Source organism: Engraulis encrasicolus, chromosome 24 (genome assembly GCF_034702125.1).
Source record: "Engraulis encrasicolus isolate BLACKSEA-1 chromosome 24, IST_EnEncr_1.0, whole genome shotgun sequence".
Lineage (NCBI taxonomy): Eukaryota > Metazoa > Chordata > Actinopteri > Clupeiformes > Engraulidae > Engraulis > Engraulis encrasicolus.
The window spans coordinates 29,285,238-29,307,161 of NC_085880.1; the positions used below are offsets into that span (position 1 = coordinate 29,285,238).

Below are 21,924 nucleotides of genomic sequence, written 5' to 3' on the forward strand. Positions count from 1 at the left end.
CGTGCGTGCGTGCGTGCGTGCGTGCGTGCGTGCGTGTGTGTAATAGTGACAAAGTTGGGGTCCACTCTCACAAGGGATGTGAGCGACAATACAATACGTGTATGAAGCAAAGTGAAATGCAGAACTGTGCAAATATCAATGTGTGTGTGTGTGAGTCAAGCCAACCAATATTTGTCTGTTTGAAATGTCATGGTTAGGGATACTACTACTGAGGGCCTTGGTGAAAAGCAGACAGAAGGGAGGCTGCCTTGTTGTAGTACAAGTCTGCAACACAAGCATTCATTTCAGTATTACCAACAGTTCTGACCAGGCCATGGTAGTGAAGAAGCTTGCCACCATCCCCTTCATCTCATTCATTCCTAATTGATCCAGGTGTATCCCCTTATCTGATAATCTTTCTTCCCTAATGATTGGCCACACTGCAGCTTCAGCACGCCTTTTAAATTCTACCCACTTCCTCTCAACTGTATGCTGCTTGAGGTTTGCTACCCATCGACTCCCCTGCTCCACTTTGTTGTGTATGATGTGGCATGTTTTCTTGTCATGTCGCTTGGTTCTGTTCATGGGAGGATATTTATCTCTCCCTGTCCTGCTGGGGTGAGAATTCCCTAAACTGCTGCTGCCCCCTGACGTAATGCTTTTCCATGGAAAAAGGGGGGTTCCTCCGAACAGAGCTATACCACCAAATGTAATTCATGATTTACAATATTTCATTCAGAATCTTCTCTCATGTTTCTTGACTGAAATGGCTCTGACAGAACAACATTACTAACATTACAGAGCAATGGTACGGAGTTATACTGTAGATCCTGGCTTAAGCCACACCACAAATTTAAGAATAGAGTTAACCACTAAAATACCTTCCTGCTATTTCTGCCTCTCCTCTATACCTCTCCTTTTAAATCCATCTCTAACAATGATGTTTTTTCCCATTTGTTAAGCACTTTGAGTTACATGCCTTGTAGTGCTATACAAATACAATTATTATTATTGTTATTATTATTATTATTAATAAAATACTTTGTGGATTATTCTCTTGGCTCATATAAGGTGATGTTTTGCATTTGGGCTGAGAAGCACCATAGGCCTCCTGGCAGTGCACACAGTGAGAGCTAGAAACATACGCACACCCTGGTAGGGACTTTACAGTGACTTGGCACTGGCGAAATCATTATCAAACACATCCTTGCTGAGGCTGCTGGCTGCTGCACCACCTGGCTTAACGGCTAATATTTGGCAATGACAACATTTTTAAAACCAGGATAGAGAGGAAATCCATAAAATTGGACTGTTTCTGTCAACACCAGCACGTTGTAGGTGTAACGGATGCCAACTAGCAGAGTTGGGCATAGAACGTTAGTAAACCTTCCTCCCAAAGCCTCATACAGTATACTATGTAATGAGCTATCGGTCTGGACCTTTAGCGCAGCTGTATTGTGCTGTGCCTCCCATGCCCAAACTGGACTGTTGCAGCCCCAAGTGGCAAACTATTGCAGGATGATATCAGTTACACTGGTGCCTTAGACCGAGGATGGGAGTTGGATTTAGGGGGGTGAGTGTACCGGATGCCAACTAGCAGAGTGGTAGGTGGCGAGTTCGAGCCCAGAGTGGCAAACTAGCGAGGGATGACCTCAATAACATAGGCTGTACTGCCAAACCTGTTGTTTTCACTGCTGTATTACTCTGCAGTTAGTGAATGTGTTAGGATACAAAAAGGCAAATGTGTGCAATGTTTAAGAGACTGTTGTGCAGGCCCAGGATTTTACTTTTACAGTTACCGTTATTCATGTGCAGAAGTGAATTGGTCTCTCAGCAATACAGGGGTGAGTTTCTCCAAAGAGAAGTTGCTAGCCTGTTGGCAACTTCGGTAGTTGCCAATGGGAAAATGCATTGAAAACAACAAAGTAGCTAATGTAGTAAGCAACTTTGGTTTTGAGAAATTCACCCCAGTGTTGGATTAGACCAGGCGTCACCAATGTTGTGCGCCAGGTAGCCCTCGAGGAGCTTCTGAGGTGCCCACCAAGGATGTTGTAGTCATGACTACAAGATTTTAGTCACAGTTAATGTTTTTCTCAATTTAAATATGATATTATTTCTTTATAGCCATAAAGAATATTTCCTTAGAATTTATAAGCAAAACATCATTCAATCTAATGTGATTTGGTAATAATGTCAAGACATCAGTAGAGGATTTTGAGCAAAAGTAGCCCTCGCTTAGCTCTCAGTAGCCCTCGGGTAGCCCTTGGTAGCCCTCTGACCCAGAAACGTTGGGGACCCCTGGATTAGACAAACAAAAACTAGAAACACTAAAGGTTGGGTGGGGCTCCTTTTTGAACCACCTTAATTTCCCACCAAATTTCCAAACCACTGTTGTTCCCAATCACTGTTCTCCCTTCTACCATCAGGGAAGTGGTTTTCTACCGCCACCTGCAACCGCACAAGCAGACTGAGTAACAGCTTCTTTCCACAAGCCATCAGACTCAACGCTGAAGAAAACCACATGAACATTCCAGGTCACTGGAGGACATTTATGAACATTTCTTTCACCATGCCACTGGAACTTTACTCTTGCACCCTGTATACAGATCTACACTTTTCACTTTACTTGTATGACCACTGATTGTACTTCTGCTACTGTGTGTGTGTGTGTGTGTGTGTGTGTGTGTGTGTGTGTGTGTGTGTGTGTGTGTGTGTGTGTGTGTGTGTGTGTGTGTGTGTGTGTGAGAAATTATTGTCGATGTCTTATTTATATGTTCTAGTTTAAACTGCACATTGGAGACTGGTCAAAAGCAATTTCAAACTTCTGTGTTAACCCTGTTACATAGATTTTTGACAATAAAGTTCACTTTACTTGACTTGAATTTCACTAATATGTAAGGTAATATTATTAACTATATTTGTGTATTGTAAGATCAACACTATACTAAACATATTCAATTCACACTTTGGAAATATATGCTGTGTTCAGTGAAATATTGTTGAGAATGTTATACACCACACAGAGCAGTGCCACTACAAGCACGACCACAGTGGTTGCTACAGGCTAAGAGGCCACACGTGTGTTTGTGTACTGCTATGTGGTCCTACCCTGTATTCACCCTATCTACATAACAGGGCCTTAAGCTGCATGTCATGCAATAACTTGTCAGTGTCAAAATTACAACTCTATTGTTGACTGCGTGTAGTGTACCCAAAGAAATGGAAGTTAGTGTTAGCTTACCCACACGATGCGGCCAGCAATGGCCCTTTCGCCGGACAGGATGTGATTGGTAGTAGCAGTTCATTTGGGACGAGTAGGATGAACCGTTGACTCTCGAGAGAGACCACATCCTGGTGCACCGATAAATATCCTCCACAGGCTCAGGGTACATTCCAATATGCACACTCCCGTCCTCCACTTGTGCTAGTGGCCTCGCCCCGCCTCCTGGCCCCGTCTCCATGGAGAAAACAATTCAGTTTCCCAGCTGTCAGCCTAGCCACAACAACTTTTGGGGCACTGTTTTTTATTCACCATCCCAATTGCAAATGAGAAAATGACATTAGAATTGTGCTTTTGCAAGATATTTAATTCATTTTCTGTCATCAGTGACATCATCATGAGGTCACAAGCGAGCAAGTGAGCAAGGGAGGACGGAAGTCGGCATATTGGAATCCACCCTCAATAGGGTAGACACCCTAACCTCACACCCTGCGGCCTTCCCGTGTGACAATCCGCCCACTTGTTTACCTGCACCTGTCTTATACATGTGTTGACCACTGCGCACTGTTTAACCTCTGATTGTTGGAAACTGCTGTCACTCAAAAAATGCACAGACGTGGTTGGCTGCTCAGAATCTTGCCCCTCCTCACATTGCCAATGTTTGAAAATCTATGAATAAAGAAGACCCCAAACTGTATCTGCTGCCTCTGCCGTCCTTTGAAGTGTTTACATCTTGGCACTACAATATTACGGTAGGCTATGTGAGTTTACAGAAGGCCTAACACTTGCGTGTCTCTTGTTGCCACCTGTCTCAATGGCTCTGGCCCTGCCACATGTATTACCCTTCCCAACGGTTTTTTTGTGTGCTCTCACAGCATTTCCCTGTCTGCTAGTTCTGGTCTGCCACCCAATTAGTAATTGCCCCACCCTTGTAACCGTTGTTAATAAGGTTACAAGGTTACCGTTGTTAATAAGGTGGGTAGACCCGCTAACTGGACCTCTACGCTGAGCCCGTCAACAGGCCTGTTCACTCTTTAAAAAAACTCAAATACATCATACCAACATTGCTATGACATTGCAGGGAGTTTTAGGTAGCCTATTGGTTTTGGTGATAATAAGGTTATTACAGAGGCACTGTACTAAGAGGTTAACATTCCCAATATGAGGTCCCACAAGCCTATTGCTTTATGGAAAAAGAAGAACTGGCACTTTTTTGTACAAAACTATGTTTTATGGCATCCAATCAAATATATATAAATATAATGGATAATGTGTATAATCAACAAGAAAGAGGTGAAAATTTGGTAGCCTATTATTTAAACTGCACCATCACCTTGATAGGACCAGTTCAGTCAATTACAACATGCAGTTATAATGGTCACACTACCCTGGACTTGTCAGACTTTTTTTTTTCCAGAGGTTTTTTTTTCTTCTTTTTTTCAGCCTTTTCCGAGATCTTGGTCATTGCAATGGGGGCAGCGCTTTGTTTACATTTCAAAGAAACATTTTTATTTATTCCCAAAAACATCCGAAAGGTTATACAACATCAGCAGACAACTAGCAAACAGCAGTACCTTTTGGGAATATATTTGGAGTAGTTCAAGTTAATTAAAAAAAAAAAATGTAAACAAACGCTGCCCCCATTAGAATAGCTCATATCTCAGAAAGGGCTTAGCCGAAAAATGTGGCATCACTGGGTACTGACAAGTCAAGGGTAGCGTGAGCAATACAACAGCATATTGAAATTGACTGAACTGGTCCTTTACAGAAACTTATTGAAACAATGGTATGTAAAATGTAGGCCTATATAGCCTACCATAGGTTATAAGTGTGTGTCATTTTTCGATTGATAGTGATTTATCACAAAATGTTATAGCTAGTGTATTTGGCCACCCTACTGCCCCCACATGGACACTGTCATCACAAGAAGGGCCTTGAAAAAAACTGGGTTTTCAAGAAGAAAAAAACATTGACTTTGAAGGTTTATGAGTTTGAATAAAACGAGTCCAAAGCAAATGGGAGGAAAGTCACAAAGCACATGATATTCTTAAACTGTAATGAATCGAGATATGCCTATACTGTAAGTGCAGTATTGGGGCGGGGTCTCAACTTGTTTACCAGAACAAGCCCAGTATACATACTTTCCTGTCTGGGCAAAACTATCGCCAATCAATTCTAAGAATCTAATGCAGAAGAAACAGGCAGTAGGCTACACTCGATTTTTTTTGTTGCAAAGTGTAACTTCACAAACCAAAAGCTGATAAGCGCACAGAGAGACACTGTCAAATATTTTTCTTCTCTAGACAACATCCTCGAAATAAACGGGCTTCCTGATAGGATTTTCCGGCACAGGGAGAAATGAATAAACTCATTTCGTAGTCTGTTTTTTGTTTACTGTCAAAACAATTGCATACAACTGTCTTTTCGAGATACCGTGGCTATAAGTTGTTTAAGATTTGCCATGCAAACCCTCAATGCATGTTATTAATGCGCTTCGAGACGGAGGGGCGGTGGCAAAGTGTGGTGAGGCGCGTGGCAAGCGCAGACCTACTTCTTGGTCAAGTCAGTAAGCTTAGCAAGAACATAGACCAAGCGAAGCGCACATCTTGAGCTACGGGCATTTGTACCATCCAGACATTTTTTTTCTGCATGAAAACGACTTGAAGCGAATACGAATCCAAGCACGAGGCTGTGTGAGAAAATGCTGGCACCTCGCGTCTGGCAAGAGGAAAATACCATATAAATAAACCATACATTTTTTCCTGCGAGGAATGCTATCTCATTTTGAGCACCAATGTTTCACTGGGGAAAGTGGAAGAAAAGGATGGGGTCTGGGAGCTCGTCCAAAAGGCCAATATTCGATGAAAATGAAGATGGTGAGTGGAGGATCTTTGCTTTCACTATTTTCTAGAATAGATCACGTGCTGGCATCGCTTGTAGCATAAAAGCGCTGAGTGACAGTTGACATTCTCCGTATTTGAAAAGCTACTGTGTTGATTACAGCAATTTACGGTCTTCATGTGTAGTGTGTAACTCAGAGCCATGTAAAAATGGGACGTTTGTGACGATATTGGGCAAGTGATAATCTGAGGTTCATCCTCAACGGATATTTGCTGCATTTTGGTGCAAAGGCAGTGACTGCCCTGGATTTAGCTTACTATCAGCCATCACTTTCCTCCCCAGTGGAACTGTGCTCGAAACATGTTTGCTGTTGAACAGTTCACACGACAACTCAAGAGGAAAACAGTGCTGTTCTACGCAATAGTTTCTGTCACCTATAGCGCCCGTTGTTTGTCCGCGCAGAGTTCTACGTTGAGATGCTTGTCATCCGTAAGTCCACAAAATTGTGAGAAATGTGAGCAGTTCGTGGTTCTAACTAAATAACAGTAGAAGAACCTTCCTGTTCATTTATTAACTAGGCTGCCAAGTCTGTTTAACACCAGCTACCGTAATTTTGCAACAATTTTGTATCCCAAAAATTGAGCTGCAACGGGGTAGCCTACATAAATCAGGACTTCTGCCCCAATTTCACAAGTATCAGCTAATCATCTTAAACAGCTTACTTAGGAATTACTCAATTTCTCCCTGTTTTTGTTTTTGTTTTTAGCGCACTGCAGCCCTCGAATTGTAGACCAATTGTAGGCAATTTTACAGTAACATTACACGATATAAGCCTATGTTTTACGGGACTATTGGATCAATAGGCTACATTATCAGTAATAGGCCTACTTGAACAAGTAATCATGTGAGGCGAGTGATTCATAGTAGGCCTATTGACCAACCATACAGTACAGTCACTGAAGAAAGGGGAACTCGTGCCTCGGAAGTTCGCGGGCGCTGTCCAGGTGCTGAAATATATTAGGTGACGCCAGGGCTGTTCTTTAATGACTTTAAAGTTAATCTTTAAGGTAGAGTATGAACATTTTTAGTGGTTTATTAAAAACATGTATGCTTCCCTTTCACAAATCTCGTATTTTTCTTGAATGGTCACCTACTTACACTTATCATAGCGTACATGAAAAGGTGGAACTTTTCCATGTCCACCATTTTGAATTAGTCACACACATCTTTGGCTGTAAATTTTGCAGCCAAAACTTAGCCTAATTTACTTAAGTCAGACTGCCTTTAGTTATTCATTACGACTTGGTCCTTGCCATTCTGGTAACAGCCAATTTATAACAGGGTCCATGTATTAATGGGTTAAACACTAGATTATTACTTATTAAACAATAATGGAAAGATCACATTTGTGAAGGGACAACATACAAAGCTAAAATGTGTCGGTAGTGTAATTGAGGTCATCCTGTGCAGTCCCACTCAGCGCTCAAACCCGTCAACACATGGGAGGCTTAGTACGATACCAGAGATATTCTATAGAGATATGCCAACATAATAGGTTTCTATGGGCACCTAACGCGACCAGGTTCCGGTCTGCCTAAAGGTGATAATGCTCCTACAATGAATAGAACAGTCCTTAGGTCTGCCTAAGGGGGGCCATATATAGAACCAGGAAACAATGGGCCAATGGAACCTCTCTCTCTCTACTCTCTCTGACGATACCACTGAGCTAAAGGTCAAGACTGATAGTTCAGCACTGCGCTACTACTGTATGAGGTTTCAGGAGGGAGGTTTACTAACATTCTTCCGGCAATCTCTGCTAGTTGGCATTCGTGACACTGAACCCCCCTGAACCTCACTCCCATCCGGGTCATAGTACCAGTGTAAACTGAGGGCATCCTACACAGTCAGCCACTTGGGGTTCGAACCCGCAACCTACCAGTCAACAGCCCAGTCTGGCAGGGCAGGCACAGCTCAATACTGTGGAACTAAAGGTCCAGACAGCTCAGGGTTAGCAGGTAACTCAGCGTTACTGATACTGTATGAGGCTTTGGGAGGGAGGTTTACTAAGGTTTTACAAATTGACTCTGCTAGTAGACAGTCAGTACAGTAGCACACACCAACTGGGAGATGAACTTGTGAAATTTGATGCTCAAAATGTAAAATGTATGGAAGATGCTGTGGCGCGACGTGCTTGCACACCTGTAGAACCATATATGGCTACACGCCTGTGGGGAGTCATTTCAAAACCCTACCCCATGTCTCTCTCGAAATAATTTCCTGTCTCGTCTGTGTTGTTGCTTTGTGTCATCGCATAGCAATGAGCATGGGTGGAACGACCGGGATTGTTTTCAAGCGGAACAAACTGTATACAGAGGAATAAAGTCATTTGGAATTAAACTAGAATAAACCACTTACTTTGTTCAGAACAACGTTTCATTCAGAATAAGTTTAATTCTGAACTGGTAATTGTTTAAATGATGTTTTCAAAGTGGGATGAATTTCTATTCAGAATTAAATTGCGTTAATTTGGAATTAAATGTCCAATGTAAAGGAGCTTTAGCCTATGTTACACTTTGACACTTTACAAGCTGACACTTTAATCCAAAGAGACTTGCAATTTCTTGCGAAAGGTATTGGTTACAGTGTCTGGAGGAAAGTGAGGTTAGGCACGTTGCTAAGGAACACTTCAATAATAATTAAAAAAGCTTTTTTACAGTAGCACCTTTCAAAGTAACCAAGGTTGCTTTACAATGGATGTGTGGGCATGTGTGTATGTATGTGTTAATGTGTGGGAGAGAGTGGGACTAAAGCCTAGTTTAGAGTTGTCCTGAACCAACTGCAACTGATCCGCCTTGCCCATCTGAATGCATGGTTCTTCCAGATTGAGATATCTGTTGCCCACTGGTATGCCAGTGGACAGTGCAAGGCTCCTGATTGGTCAGCGGTGTCCCATAGTCCTAGTGCAGATTTTCAAAAGAAAAAAAACAGCATTTAATCACATGGACTGTGAAACTCCAAGGCAGAAACCTAAACTGTAATATCTTAACATACCATCCCTTGAGCTATTCATAGCCTATTTCATGATTTTGGCCTGTGTTAGCAGCAAACTAGAACATCGCTATTGTTTGTCTATGGCTGGTTAGCCAACCAGCATATTCCTGTCCTCGAGCTACTTGCCCTACCTTCACAGTGCTTAGTTTGGCACTTTATGTAGCATCTTGCATTGTGCAAACGGAGGAGAGAAATGTATATTATACTATCTTGAAAGGGTCCTCCTCTCCTCAGGGTAAGAGAAGGGGTTCCATGTGTGTGCTGACGCTGACCTGCTTAGCAGTATTCAACGCAGCTCCGTTGGTAATCTGAAGGACCCCCCTCCCTCTTCTGTAAACTGTTTGTGTCAATTGCAGGATATAGTAGGCCTACTGTAAATCCCCCTTAATATCCACTTTAAGTACTCTTTGAAGGGGTGCTCAGAGCAATTTCAACATGCAGTTGCTGTACTGCTCATGCTACCCTTTGACAACACTGCAATGTACTCCTTTTTTAGTATTGTGGCCATTTTTGTTTTGGTTGTATCTTTGGAAAAAGAATCTGATACGAATCACAACATATATCATGAGGTTGTGCTTTGCAGTTTCACATGCTGCCAGTATGGCCTTAAAGGATGCCATCCAACTTTTAATTGCCTTCAGGACCATTAAAAAGAATCTTGAATCTTGAGTCTTGAACTGTCACTCAGGAAGGAAGGAATGGTACTGTTTGGGTTGTGGTCGCATTTGGTTTTATTAATCTATTTGGCTGCTGTCTTTTTATAGCCAGTGGTGCATTCTGAGCTGAAAACAATGGCCAGGCCAGAAACTGTGTCAAAGCAAGGATGTCACAGAAATGCATCCGTGCCACATGACCCAATCCCTTGCGGGAGATCCTGCAGTGTTTTTGCAGTTGGGTGGTTTCACATAGCTGCCTGCAGCCATCTGAAGTTGCACAACACTAATCTGATTGGATCGAGGTTTATTGACATCTGCTTGCGTCCGTTATCCGACACTCATCCTTGCCCTCTGTGTGTCTTAACATGAGCATGCAGCGGGGAGACAAAACAGGGTTTCCAAGCCTCTAAAATGTAAAGCTTTTCTCTGACGTAATTATTTCACAAAGAACTTTTCGATAGATTGGAGCACCCTCATTGTTTAACTTCACTATTTTCTGTTCATGAAAGAGTGAGAAACATACATTTTACGCCTTTTTCTAAGAGGTGACCCATTTAAGTGTTTGTCAGTGTACAATACAGTCCTGCCCAGCAGTATTGGCACCACTTAGTTGTATGCAGAACCTGTGTAGAGTTTGTAATCTCAAAGAAAAGTAATAAAAAGTACAGCAGTGCAGCAATATTTGGTTTCACACCCTGTGGTGGTGTGAACCCCACTTTACTATATTTATACATTCTCAGTTGATGTTTGATATGTTTAATGTTTGAAAATCAGTATCCTATGTGCACATAACTGCTGTGCTGCTTCTCAGCACACATAACTGCTGTGCTGCTTTGTTTCTTTTTCATTGTTTGTACTTGAGTATTTGCACTTCTATGGGACTACGGTTAATAAATACCCACAATTTCTCACCCCTTTTTGTCGCTGCATACATTTAATTCCTCCTGGCCATTAGTGTGTGCTACACTACACACCCTTTCACAGCAGTGACCGTCTCCAAACATTTCTTGCATTCATCAATGAGATTCTTGTACTTTGTAGGTGTACACAACATGGCACAGTACGGGGCCAGCTCAAGCATTAGTGCAGTAAACAGTCACGAAAGAGAAGAGACTTTACTTGCTTCTATTACTTTAGGTTGAGAAAGATGTGCCTAGTCTTGCTGTCTCTGGTACTTTGTTCCACCACTGAGAGACAATGACAAAGAACAATCTTGACCGGGATTGCTGGGAGCGAGCAGGCGGCACCGCCAGCCGGTTGCGTTGGAGGAGCGGTAGCTCTCTGAACATGCCTAAGTATGTCCTTCAGATAAGTTTGGGCCGTTCCTGATGTGGTTTTATAGGCAAGGGTCAAGACCTTGTGCTTGATCCAGGCAGCGAGCAGTAACCAGTACAACTTGTTAAATAGAGGAGTAACATGGGCCCCTTTGGGTTGACTTTTGGGTTGTTCTGGACCATCTGCAGTGGTTTTATTGCACTAGCAGGTACCTAGACCTGCCAGGAGGGAGTTGCAGTCCATGCGGGAGAGGGCCATGGCCTGAACCAATAGTTTCACCAAACATCTTCTAATAGAGTAAAGGCTCTTTTCTACTGCCGGCTTTCTGGTACACCTACAGCTTGACACAGCGTGACTCAGCCACCACTTTTTGCTAGAAAAAAGTTTTGCTTTTTGTGTGTTGAGCTGAAGGCCTACCAGAAAACTGGCAGTGGAAAAGAGCCTTTAGATACCCCAAACCTAAGGTGTGTGCTCAAATTCGTTATCCTAGGGGTCGTTGGCCCCTCCTTCTTCTCTCTTTCTGGGGCATTTGGTGACAGATTGCATAAGATGTGCGCACTGCCAACTACACTCTTTAGGGAACTCCATTTATTCTCAACCTTAAGTCTCCAAAGATCTCCCAACCAAAGGTTTCCTAAAGGGGCATTCACCTGACATCACATGGATCCAGGAAAATTACGGGCTTGATGTATCTCACTCTATTAGAAGATGTTGCGCAGCATGTTGGGTCAGATAGGGTCTGATGTTTGTATGTTGAGCAGCACATATTAGCAGGCCCGGACGACTGATGTGATGGTTGGAGAATGACAGGCATCATGATTGAACACCAGCTGTGTTTTTGGCAACTTTGTTTGAGGTCACAGTGGCAGAGCCCATCTTGAGGTTGATGTTATGACAAAATGACTCTTTAGCTTGGATCACAAGGAGATCTGTCTTAGACAGATTCAACTGTAGGTGGTGTTCCATCATCCATGTTGACAGGTTGGTGAGGCAGGCAGAGATGCATGCAGAAACCGTGGTGTCATCTGGCTGGAACGACAGGTACATCTGGGTGTCAACAGCATAGCAGTGATAGGAGTGTTCAAATGGCATGTCCCAAGACCCAGGAAGTTTTCCTTGCCATGATATACTGAAAGAGCGTCCAGAGAAATAGGAGTTGAACCATGAGTGGACAGCACCAGTGATCCCCATGGTATCCCAATATTGTGGTTGACTGTGTAAAAGGCTGCAGATAGGATGAGGACCGAGGACAGTCCTTCCGTTCTTGCAGGCCTTATAGCCTAGAGCAGCGAGAAGACGGCTGTCTTTCCCCCGAGTCTCCGGCAGCGTGTTTTAACCCATTGACGCCGGTTGTTGCGTTACGCAACATTGACCCTGACGCCGGTTGTTGCAAAATGCAACATTATTGATTTGTCAATATTTTGAAGACTCATGGGAGATGCAATGCACATTATTTTGTTCTCGATTTTTTAAAGATCATGTGGGAAAAAAAAGTTTGATTCGTCGACAAAAATGTAAAATGAAATCAACCATGCTCGCTTCTGCAGACGTGGGTTGTTTAGCCATTTCACACAGGTAAAAAAAAAAAGGCTGTGGTTCGCGAGACACGTTGTTACAGCGAACGTGAAGTTCAGTTGAAAGGTAATGAACAGATTTTAATCGAGGAAAGGAAATATGATTGAAGAAACTTTAGATAGAGAGCAGGAGTGTGATTTGCCGCGGCCGCCTGAGAGCCCGCATGAAGAGGTAGGCGAGTGGCTTCCAAATAGACAGTCAGCGAGATTTCTCCCCCGACGTTACCAAAAGTTCACTCCGACATTCGGGGCAATTGGCGAAGGTGCCAATATCTGAGGAAGCACGTCCTTTAGATATAGGCCTATTTCAGAATATTTCCACTGAGGAACTTTCAGATATGGTGATAGCCTATTGGTGAGGCAGACAACGGTAGACATGCGGATTATAGACGCGCGGCCACACATCCAGCTCTGCATAACGTTTGGAGGAATAAAACGGCCATACTCGCCGGTGGGAGAGCAAGTGGCTTTAGGCCTATTAGACAAATGTCCCCCGATTTATGGCAGAATTGACTGCCTAATAATTATAATAATAATGATTATTGATTTAGTTATAGTCGGCTATTGTAACAGTAACAATAGCCTAATAGCCAATAGCCTAATAAATAACAGCATCAAGCATTATCCTGAAAGCACATGAAACTTTTTTCTATCATTTGATTTTGAGATATGATTTTTTAAAGGAATATGTGTTAGTGTTAACGCTGAATGAGCATTATCCTGTGAAAGCAGAGGATTTTACCTTTTAAATGCAATTTGTCCCATGTCCCTATGTGTTCCAGAGGCTGAGATATTGATTTTTTCATAGGAGTTTCCAACCATTTTTTCTTATCTCAAAAAACCCTCAGGCATTGGGGACCTTTTCTAAAAGCTGGCTCAGGCGCCAATGGGTTAAGGTGTAATATTTAAGGTCTTCATTGAACCTAAAATTGTCATATTAGTGGCAATTTGAAATATTTTCAAAAAAGGGGAGAGTGGGGTAAGTAGTGCCAAAGAACAAGTTGTACCACCCCCTGTATCTAGGTAACCAAAGGAAAAATTGGTCATGTGACCACATATTTTTGAAGAGTCATTCATTTCACTCATTCAGAAAAAATATGGAGCTTTGTTGCTCTAGAGCACATTTTAGGGAAGAAAATGGGTGTTCCAGCATGTCCTTTTCATGTTCATGTTTTTCATATTGTTGTGTCTGAAGAGTTACCATAGATACGTTTTTTAAACCTATTAGGGCTTTAGTAAGCTACATTAGGAGTTCATATAACTAGTATGACGTTGAACTGAGCATGCATTTTGTTTTTTTTTACAAAATGGTGCGGTAGGGGTAATTTGTGCCATATGGCACGGGGTAAGTGGGCCACTTCCCTTGATGAATGATCCACTACTTTCACACGATTGCATGTTCAACCCTGACCTTGTGCATACACTTAACATGCCATTGCTCTGTTGCCTTGATTCCCACAATTTAGACAGGTCCCTAAAATCCCATTTTTTACCATAGAAAAGTGTAATGGATGACAATTAGAAGTTGAAGTGGAAGCTCAAGGTTTCGAGCCTCGAGTAGCGGACTGCGCAGGATGACCTCGGTTATATAAGACGTCTCGACCTCGGTTATATATAAGACATGCAGGGACAACAGTATTTTTCTGGTCACTGTCACAGCACTTCAGGTTACATATATGTGACTTGAAAAAAAAAAAATCTGTTGTTGCACTTTCTGTTTCCGATTATAGAACATTGTGTTGCATCGACATTGTGGATAGATTGACCACACTGTCATAACTTAATGCGGCCATGTAATCTGTTCAGTGCAGTGTGACAGTCGCCCATTCACTTGTAGTTATACAGTAAGTTAATCAATCCCTGCTGTTGATCAGCTCTGCTATTTGTAATTGTAGGGTTCTCCTCGTATCGAAAGGCTGTGCAAAAGGTGGTTTGACAACGTTGGCATTCTGTACAGTCAACCACATCTAGGCTATGCGATGCACCTTGCCAACTAGCTACTTCAGGTCCTAACAAGCCAACAGTATGACTTGATTGCTTTGGCCATGAAAATTAAACAGAAACGAGAATATACTGTGTCTGAATATAACACAATACCCAAAGTAACATCCCTGTGCACAACCACTTGTCCAGGTGCTGGTGATGTGCAGTAAGAGTGAGCCAAGTAAATGAAGGCTGAATCACCGCACACTGGTATCTTTGCTGGTAGTTTACCAAATAAACTACCAGCAAAGATACCAGTGTGCGGTGATTCATCCTTCATTTACTTGGATAACACAATACCCCTTTTTTGTGTGTGGTTTCTGAATCGGCACCATGAAGTGCAGAACACTCACTGACGTCTGGAAATGATGAACTGCAATCTGACTTCATTCACCTATAGATGTCATTATCTCCTTCATTATATTTTTGCTTTGATCTTTAAATTCTCCTCTGCAATGACTACAGTAGCTGTAGAAAGGATTGTTGCTGAAATTTTCACATAAAATGCCTTATCATAGGACACAGCAAACACAAGGTGTGCCATAAATAGTTTGTCAAAGGCAGCCAGCGCTGAATGTGCCACAGAGGGAATAGCTTTTTGGTCTGGGATGATGTTGGCTTGTGGTTGGACCTCTGAATTCTTCTCTTGAGGGTGGAAGAGAACTCAAGTGAACTAGACAAACCCACCTAGTGGCAGAACATATTTTTGCCTGTCAAATCTATAACTGCATAACGCCAAACTGCCCTCCAATCACAATTCCCTATCTGTGTAAGCTTATTTCTGTTTCAATCTGTGTAGAGAGTTGCTGGGCAAGACTGCTGCACTGGCCTATTGGGAGGGAAAGTAATCTCATCGCCCCCTGCTGGCAACGTTCCAACCCCCTGCATGAAATTAATGGGTTTTTTCTTTGAAAAATTACATCTCGGCCCTGACAACAAAGTAGGAGTAGTGGCAGTCATATAATATGCATGTTGGCCCGTTTTATCGAATCAGGTGGTAAAATGTTCGGTTTTACACTGGTCTGAACTGATTTTAATATTCCTAAAAAAGCTAATACAGAACTACTCTGACTCGCATGTGTGACGTGTTTACTCCATGTAATAGCCAAATTAGCATTGTCAAACATCGGTTAAACCAGTTAAAACCAAACCAAACTAATCGTGTGTATATATGTGTAATAAGAAGACAATATGGAACTCACAGTATTACAAGAATGTGAAGAAACGCAAAGAACTTGCGTTCATTCGTGTTCATTTGTTTCTCTGTGTTGTCAACGAGGCGCGAAGCACAGCATGCTGGGAGCTGTAGTCCGTTTCCGACCAGATTGGCACAATTTCTATTTGTGACTTAAGATTTCCACAGGTAGTAGTTCATCCTATTGTGTAAGCTGAAAAATGGTGTTCAAGTTCCTAGTCATATCTTTGTGGGATTTTTAAATAAAAACTTGTCTATGGGAGTTTCAATAGGATCGCCGTGGTGTTTGGAACGTAACCGCTTGGACCGCTGTTTTCCACTTTCCCTCCCAATTATATGCAGTTAAGCAGTTTGAACCATTTTTTAACGCCAACCGTTGGCTCCCCAGCTTCGTCAATGAAGCAGTGCCAGACTGTACTTCTCATGTTATACACGTAATCTGGCTTAGTGGGCGAGAAGAGAGCGGGCTGAGCTTTTACAACTCCTTCATGAATTGTCATGCTTATTATTACCTCCGGCAAGGAAGTTATGTGATCGTCCAAGTTAGTTGTGTGGTTTGTTTGTTGGTATGTTTGCTTGTTTGCGGCACGTGTGTGTTTCTGTCCGCCAGAGTGCGAAGTTGCGCTCCCTGAGCGCTTTTCTATTTTTTTCCCTGTGATTGAGAGATGAGATAGTGATTTGTGTAGCAGATAAAAAAACATGGCCTATGTTCCTTGGATGAGCATGTAAACATTATAATGGGGTCACTCTCACTGCATGGGCCTACGTTACCGTTTTCTCTTTTCTACCATGACGTCATGTTTTTATGTTGAATACAAGATGTATACAAGATTTAAATCTTCACTGATATAATTTATTTTTTTCAATTTCTATTTGCGTTTGCACTCACAGGCTACAGATGACACATGCAGGTGGACTGCTGCTAAATCACTGTCCTATTCTGGTAGATTAAAATAGCAGCACATACAAATCCCAGGAGCATGCAGTCATATCCGTTGCACTTTTCTCATCAACAGCAAAAGCAGCTGCATATTCACTCATAACCATTGGACTCCTCCTGAGCTGGCCAATGTAATACAGATGTGTACCTGGGCAAAATGCCTTTACAGATTGATACGGCCCATGTGATGAAGGGTGTATCAGAAGCACAACATTGCGATGGGTCAAATTTATTCCTTTCAAAGTGTGGAGTCTATAATTTGGGGGACTAATGTGGAATAAGGACACGAGTACTTTTATTGCGAGCATAGAAATACTAGAATACTAGTGTGGAGGTGGGACAGTGGAGTGGTGGTAGTAGTGTGTGTGTGTGTGTGTGTGTGGGGGGGGGGGGTTAAGTGTTGCAAATCCTTGATCATGGATTATGTAAGTGTTGTGCTGAAGTTATGACTTCTTAAAGACTTCTTACTTAAAGAGATCATTGCAGGACACAATCATTATTTTCTGAATATTCACTACATTTGTCTGCAAAGTGGGATGTTCAGCTCAGTTTACTGCCCGCAATATAATCCTACGTGTACGTTTTGCACTTAATGTGATGAAGATTAAGGAGAAGCATGGCCACCAAGGTTCAATCTATATGTTATAATATAATATCTATATGTTATAATATCAGATTTCTTTTCTCTTTGCAGTGAACTTTGACCACTTCCAAATACTTCGGGCGATTGGAAAAGGAAGTTTTGGAAAGGTAAGAAAAGATTTCCCAAACGTTTTCCCCAAACATTTCCCAAACTTTTTCCATTATTATTGCATTAGGACTAAGTACAGGACAACACATAATCCATTGATTCTCAGACTTTTATTCATTTCCTGAAAACAATGACGTATACCTTCAATCAGAAAAAGAAAGGTCGTCGCACACTCAGAACTTCATGCAGTTATTTAATTCGACCAACGTTTCGGCTTACGCCTTCATCAGGGTCATCAGGGTGTAAGATGACCCTGATGAAGGCGTAAGCCGAAACGTTGGTCGAATTAAATAACTGCATGAAGTTCTGAGTGTGCGACGACCTTTCTTTTTCAAGTTGAGTCTATTGTCTGCAGTACGCACCTCGAACGGTGTGCGTTTACTAAAACCCAAAGATATACCTTCAATCAACCAATGACGCAAGATAATAAATTAGGGAGGAAAGAAAAGTTTGCCATTTTAAGGATTTATTGCCTCATCCTAGACCCTGTATTTCATCATTTTTTACTTACCAGCATCACAAAAGTACTGTTGTTTTAATCTTCAAAGGAATACAACATACTATAGTACATACAGAGGAATGCCATCTGTGCCTCGACAGACAGTCCTGCAATCCCAGGACAGCACAAAAAGCAAAAGAAACACTGTACTGTACTCGCTACTGATCCCTCTGTACTTGCTTGAATGTCCTCTTTGTAAGTCGCTTTGGTCAAAAGCATCTGCTAAATGTAATGTTTACGTTACACACTTAAGCCTAAGATCCATCATAATCAGGAAATGCATCCTAAACCTGGCCAAAAAAATTCTACAAAGAAAAAGGTCACACACTCTATTATGTTGTTGGATCGTCTTTAGTTTTGTTTAGTGTTGCATACTTTCCATAAACTCCCGCAATGTCTGGGTGGATTCCTTTCACTAAGATCTTGTATTGTTCAGTGCTATGTAAAGCCTTCTCCAGCATATTCCAAAAATTGTCTCTGATGTTGAGATTTAGACTCTGTGCTGGCCAATCCATGTGTAAAAACGACTTCTCATGCTCCCTGAACCAGGCTTTCAAATTTTGAGCCAGATGAATCTCGCCATTGTCATCTTCGAATATGCCCGTGCCAGCATTTTCTGCATGTGCCTGAAGCATGAGGATTGAATTACCAGTTCATTCACTACAGTAGATATAAAAGTCTGCACAGCCCTGTTCAAATCCCAATGTAAAATGTGTCCACTTTAATCTAAACGATTAACCTGTACAATGCAATTGAGAAACAGACTCGAACTTAAATCAACATGGTTGCATAAATATTCCCACCCTTAAACTAATACTTTGTTGTGGCACCTTTGGCTTTTATAATGTAGTAAAAAACAATATCAATTCAGCAGACAAGCAACTCAGATGGTGAGCACTACACATTTTACTGTAAACGGCTGAAGTAAGTATTCCACCCTGTAAGCTCTGAAGTCGCACAGAAAGCAACCCTATTTAACCATTTCCCTCCCTAAGAGTCCATTGTTTTGTTGTCCCTTAAATGCATTGTGATATTTTATTGGTTCAGCAGACTTGTGACCACAAGTAGATGCACATGTCTCCAATAATGTTGGGTGTCCCCTGACCCAATAGCCTACAGAAAAGCTTGCACACCAGAATATTTTATTACATAGAGATTTCCCAAACAATATGAATAAAATGATTATATAGATTCATATAGAAATAGTAGTAGTCAAAGAAAAACTAAGATGAAACATTTTTTTTCTCTACAATTACAACACTCTTTTTTAAAGAGCCCATCAGCATGGCACATGTTGATGTGGCAACATTTGTCCACTATGGGCTCAGCTGTACTTCAGCACCACGGCCAGCGATCTTGCCCAATATGCAGCTCTAACCAAAATCTCCATGTACCATGCATAATCCAACTAAATTGCAAGCTTCTCGAGTGCAGTGGTCCAAGCGGACCCCATGAAGCACTTTGATGATCGGTCCACCTGCATGGACACCCGCCCAGCAGTAATGGTAGTCGGTGGTCCAGGGAAATCGTCTCTGCTTTAGTGAAAAAAAGTGAAAGCCCATTGGGAAACTCCAACTCCCATTGTCATTGTGACACAGCACAGCACTCCACAGCACACAAGTGAACACTGCACACAACGAAATTGCATTCATGCCTCACCTGTGCAAGGGGGCAGCCCTCAGTGGCGCCCCTGGGGAGAAGTGCAGCGGGACGGTACCATACTCAGGGTACCTCAGTCATGGAGGAGGATGGGGGAGAGTACTGGTTGATTACTCCCCCCACCAACCTGGCGGGTCGGGAGTGGAAACAGTGAAACTGAGAAAAATGCCTCCAAAGCCTTAATATCAGGTGGAATATTGTAGCTACTGCAAATTTGAGAAAGCAATATCTCTACGGGACACGTTTGGACCAAGGAGGTGTAATGATCATGAAATGAGATGTAATGAAATTTAAATTTCTACAATTGAAGACATTTGATAAAGCTTCATCTGTATTTTAGAACTATGTTTTAAACCAAATGTTGTTCTTTTTTATATTTCAGTTGTGTAGGACTTTTAATGAAGGCATTTCCGTTGTGTAGGGCTATCAGTGATAAATGATTTCTAAACATCTTCAACAGACTTCTAAAAGGTATTGAAAAAAAATAGCGCTACAGTATGGAAACCTGTGATATGTGTCGTCACTATAACTACAATCTTACATTTTCCTACAGATACCTCTAATTTTGACTTGGTAAATCTTGGCAGACTATCAACTTCAAATTTAGTTCCCTATTAAAAAGGGTTGGATAGGGGGGGGGCGCTGTGGCTTAGCACCCTAAGCCCCCCACATTTGGACTTACATTGCCCACGGGGACCCTGGTTCGAGTCCGACCGGGGTCATTTCCTGGCCCTGCCCCATCTCTCTCTCGAAATTTCCTGTCGACTCTCACACTGTCCTGTAATATTAAAGGCCAAAAAGCCCCACAAATACTTTAAAAAAAGGTTGGACAGCCCTGATGCAGGCAAACTGCCATAAAGAACGCAAAGACTATGGAGCAGAAAAATATATAATGCAATACCCTATGTATCGAGACATCACACTGTATGGATGGTGATGAAGGCATAGAGACAGGATGGGAATTGCAAGTGTTTTACAGTCCTTGGCACAGGTGTACTGATGAGAAGCAGCAGGTGGAAGTGATAAGTGGAAGTGATAATGAGATGATTAGCTGATCATAACACAGGCGTGAGAAAAACGTGTGTGTGACTAGGATTGTTATTATACGTATGACTGTCTGCAAGACGCCAGGAGGACCAGTGCTTTGTTGATGTTAATAATGCCATCCCACGGCGCCCAAGAATCAATTAAGATGGTGTTGAAGTGCCCAGGCCACACTCACAAGTTTTGCCTGAGCGATAAAACAGAGAAAGAGGAATTTGGTGAGGATGTTTACCTCAGGGAACAACTTACCCCAGCCCGTATTGATAAGCCTATTCAAAGATGGGCTGAGGAAGTATGTTGACAGCACTAGAGCACCCACACTGGGTTTAAGTCAACAATACAGAGTGCCTAAAACGCTATAGAACTACATTGGTTTTGAATGTTATCAAATACCCGGCTATGCACACTGACAGGGATTCAAAAATGCTACGGCTAGGTGTTTATCATTTGAAGTTCCAGCTGCTCTCGCCTCTCTGCGAGTCCAGTACGCCGAGCGCTTCGTGATCCTAGCGAGTGTCATTTCCGCACAATATTCGCAGGTAGAACCGCCCGACAGCGCCGCCTCAGCGTGTTCTCTGCAATCGGTTCGAACTATTAGAGAACTACCAAGTGAATGCTCCAGTTAGCTAATGTAGCAACAACTAGCAAGCAGAGCTAACAGAACTAGCAAGCTTGCGAGCTAGAAGCTAAGTAGGCCAAATACAAAGAAAAATTCAAATTCGTGGCACCCAAAGCCTGTGACCAGAGAAAATCTACTCACCGGTTTGATAGAGTAAAAGAACACGGTTTAAAACTCGAATCTGAGAAACAATGGCGAAAGTACAATTGCATGTGACGGATCACTTCAATCGAAGTATTGAAAGAGGCAGAGGCTGCGTCATCCCCAGCTATTTATGCCCTAAGGGCGGGCCCAGGGGATGACTGACAGCCTCTCAGCCATTTGGCGTGAGTAAAAAGTGCTTTGATTGGATCCGTGCATACGTCACGTCCCATGTGTTAGATCGCAGTCCACTGCGATAGGGAACCCCACCTTGTCAGCAGTGGCTACCGCTTTGCTACACAATATAGTGTAATTTTGGGAGCATACCAAAGCATTCCGAAACAGTGTCATCGAGAGTACAAAATCCGAGCAAGTGGATAAACAGCAGACAAGACAACAGGTTCTTGTCATACACTGTGAAGGGCTCCAATGGGACTGCCAATGATAAACACCTAGCCCCGTAGCATTTTGGAATCCCTGTCTGCGTGCGCAGCCGG

General features: G+C 42.4%; 1 protein-coding gene across 1 annotated transcript in view; it reads left to right on the forward strand.

Annotated features, from left to right (window-relative positions):
• Window positions 1–5,993: 5,993 nt before the first annotated feature.
• The window catches only part of LOC134441855 (serine/threonine-protein kinase 32C-like), a 44,975-nt gene continuing 29,044 nt past the window's right edge, over window positions 5,994–21,924 (forward strand). Inside the window, exons 1-2 of the mRNA XM_063192271.1 lie at window positions 5,994–6,075; window positions 17,409–17,464. Coding sequence (XP_063048341.1) covers window positions 5,994–6,075; window positions 17,409–17,464 — 138 coding nt within the window. The remainder of the gene's footprint in view (window positions 6,076–17,408; window positions 17,465–21,924) is intronic.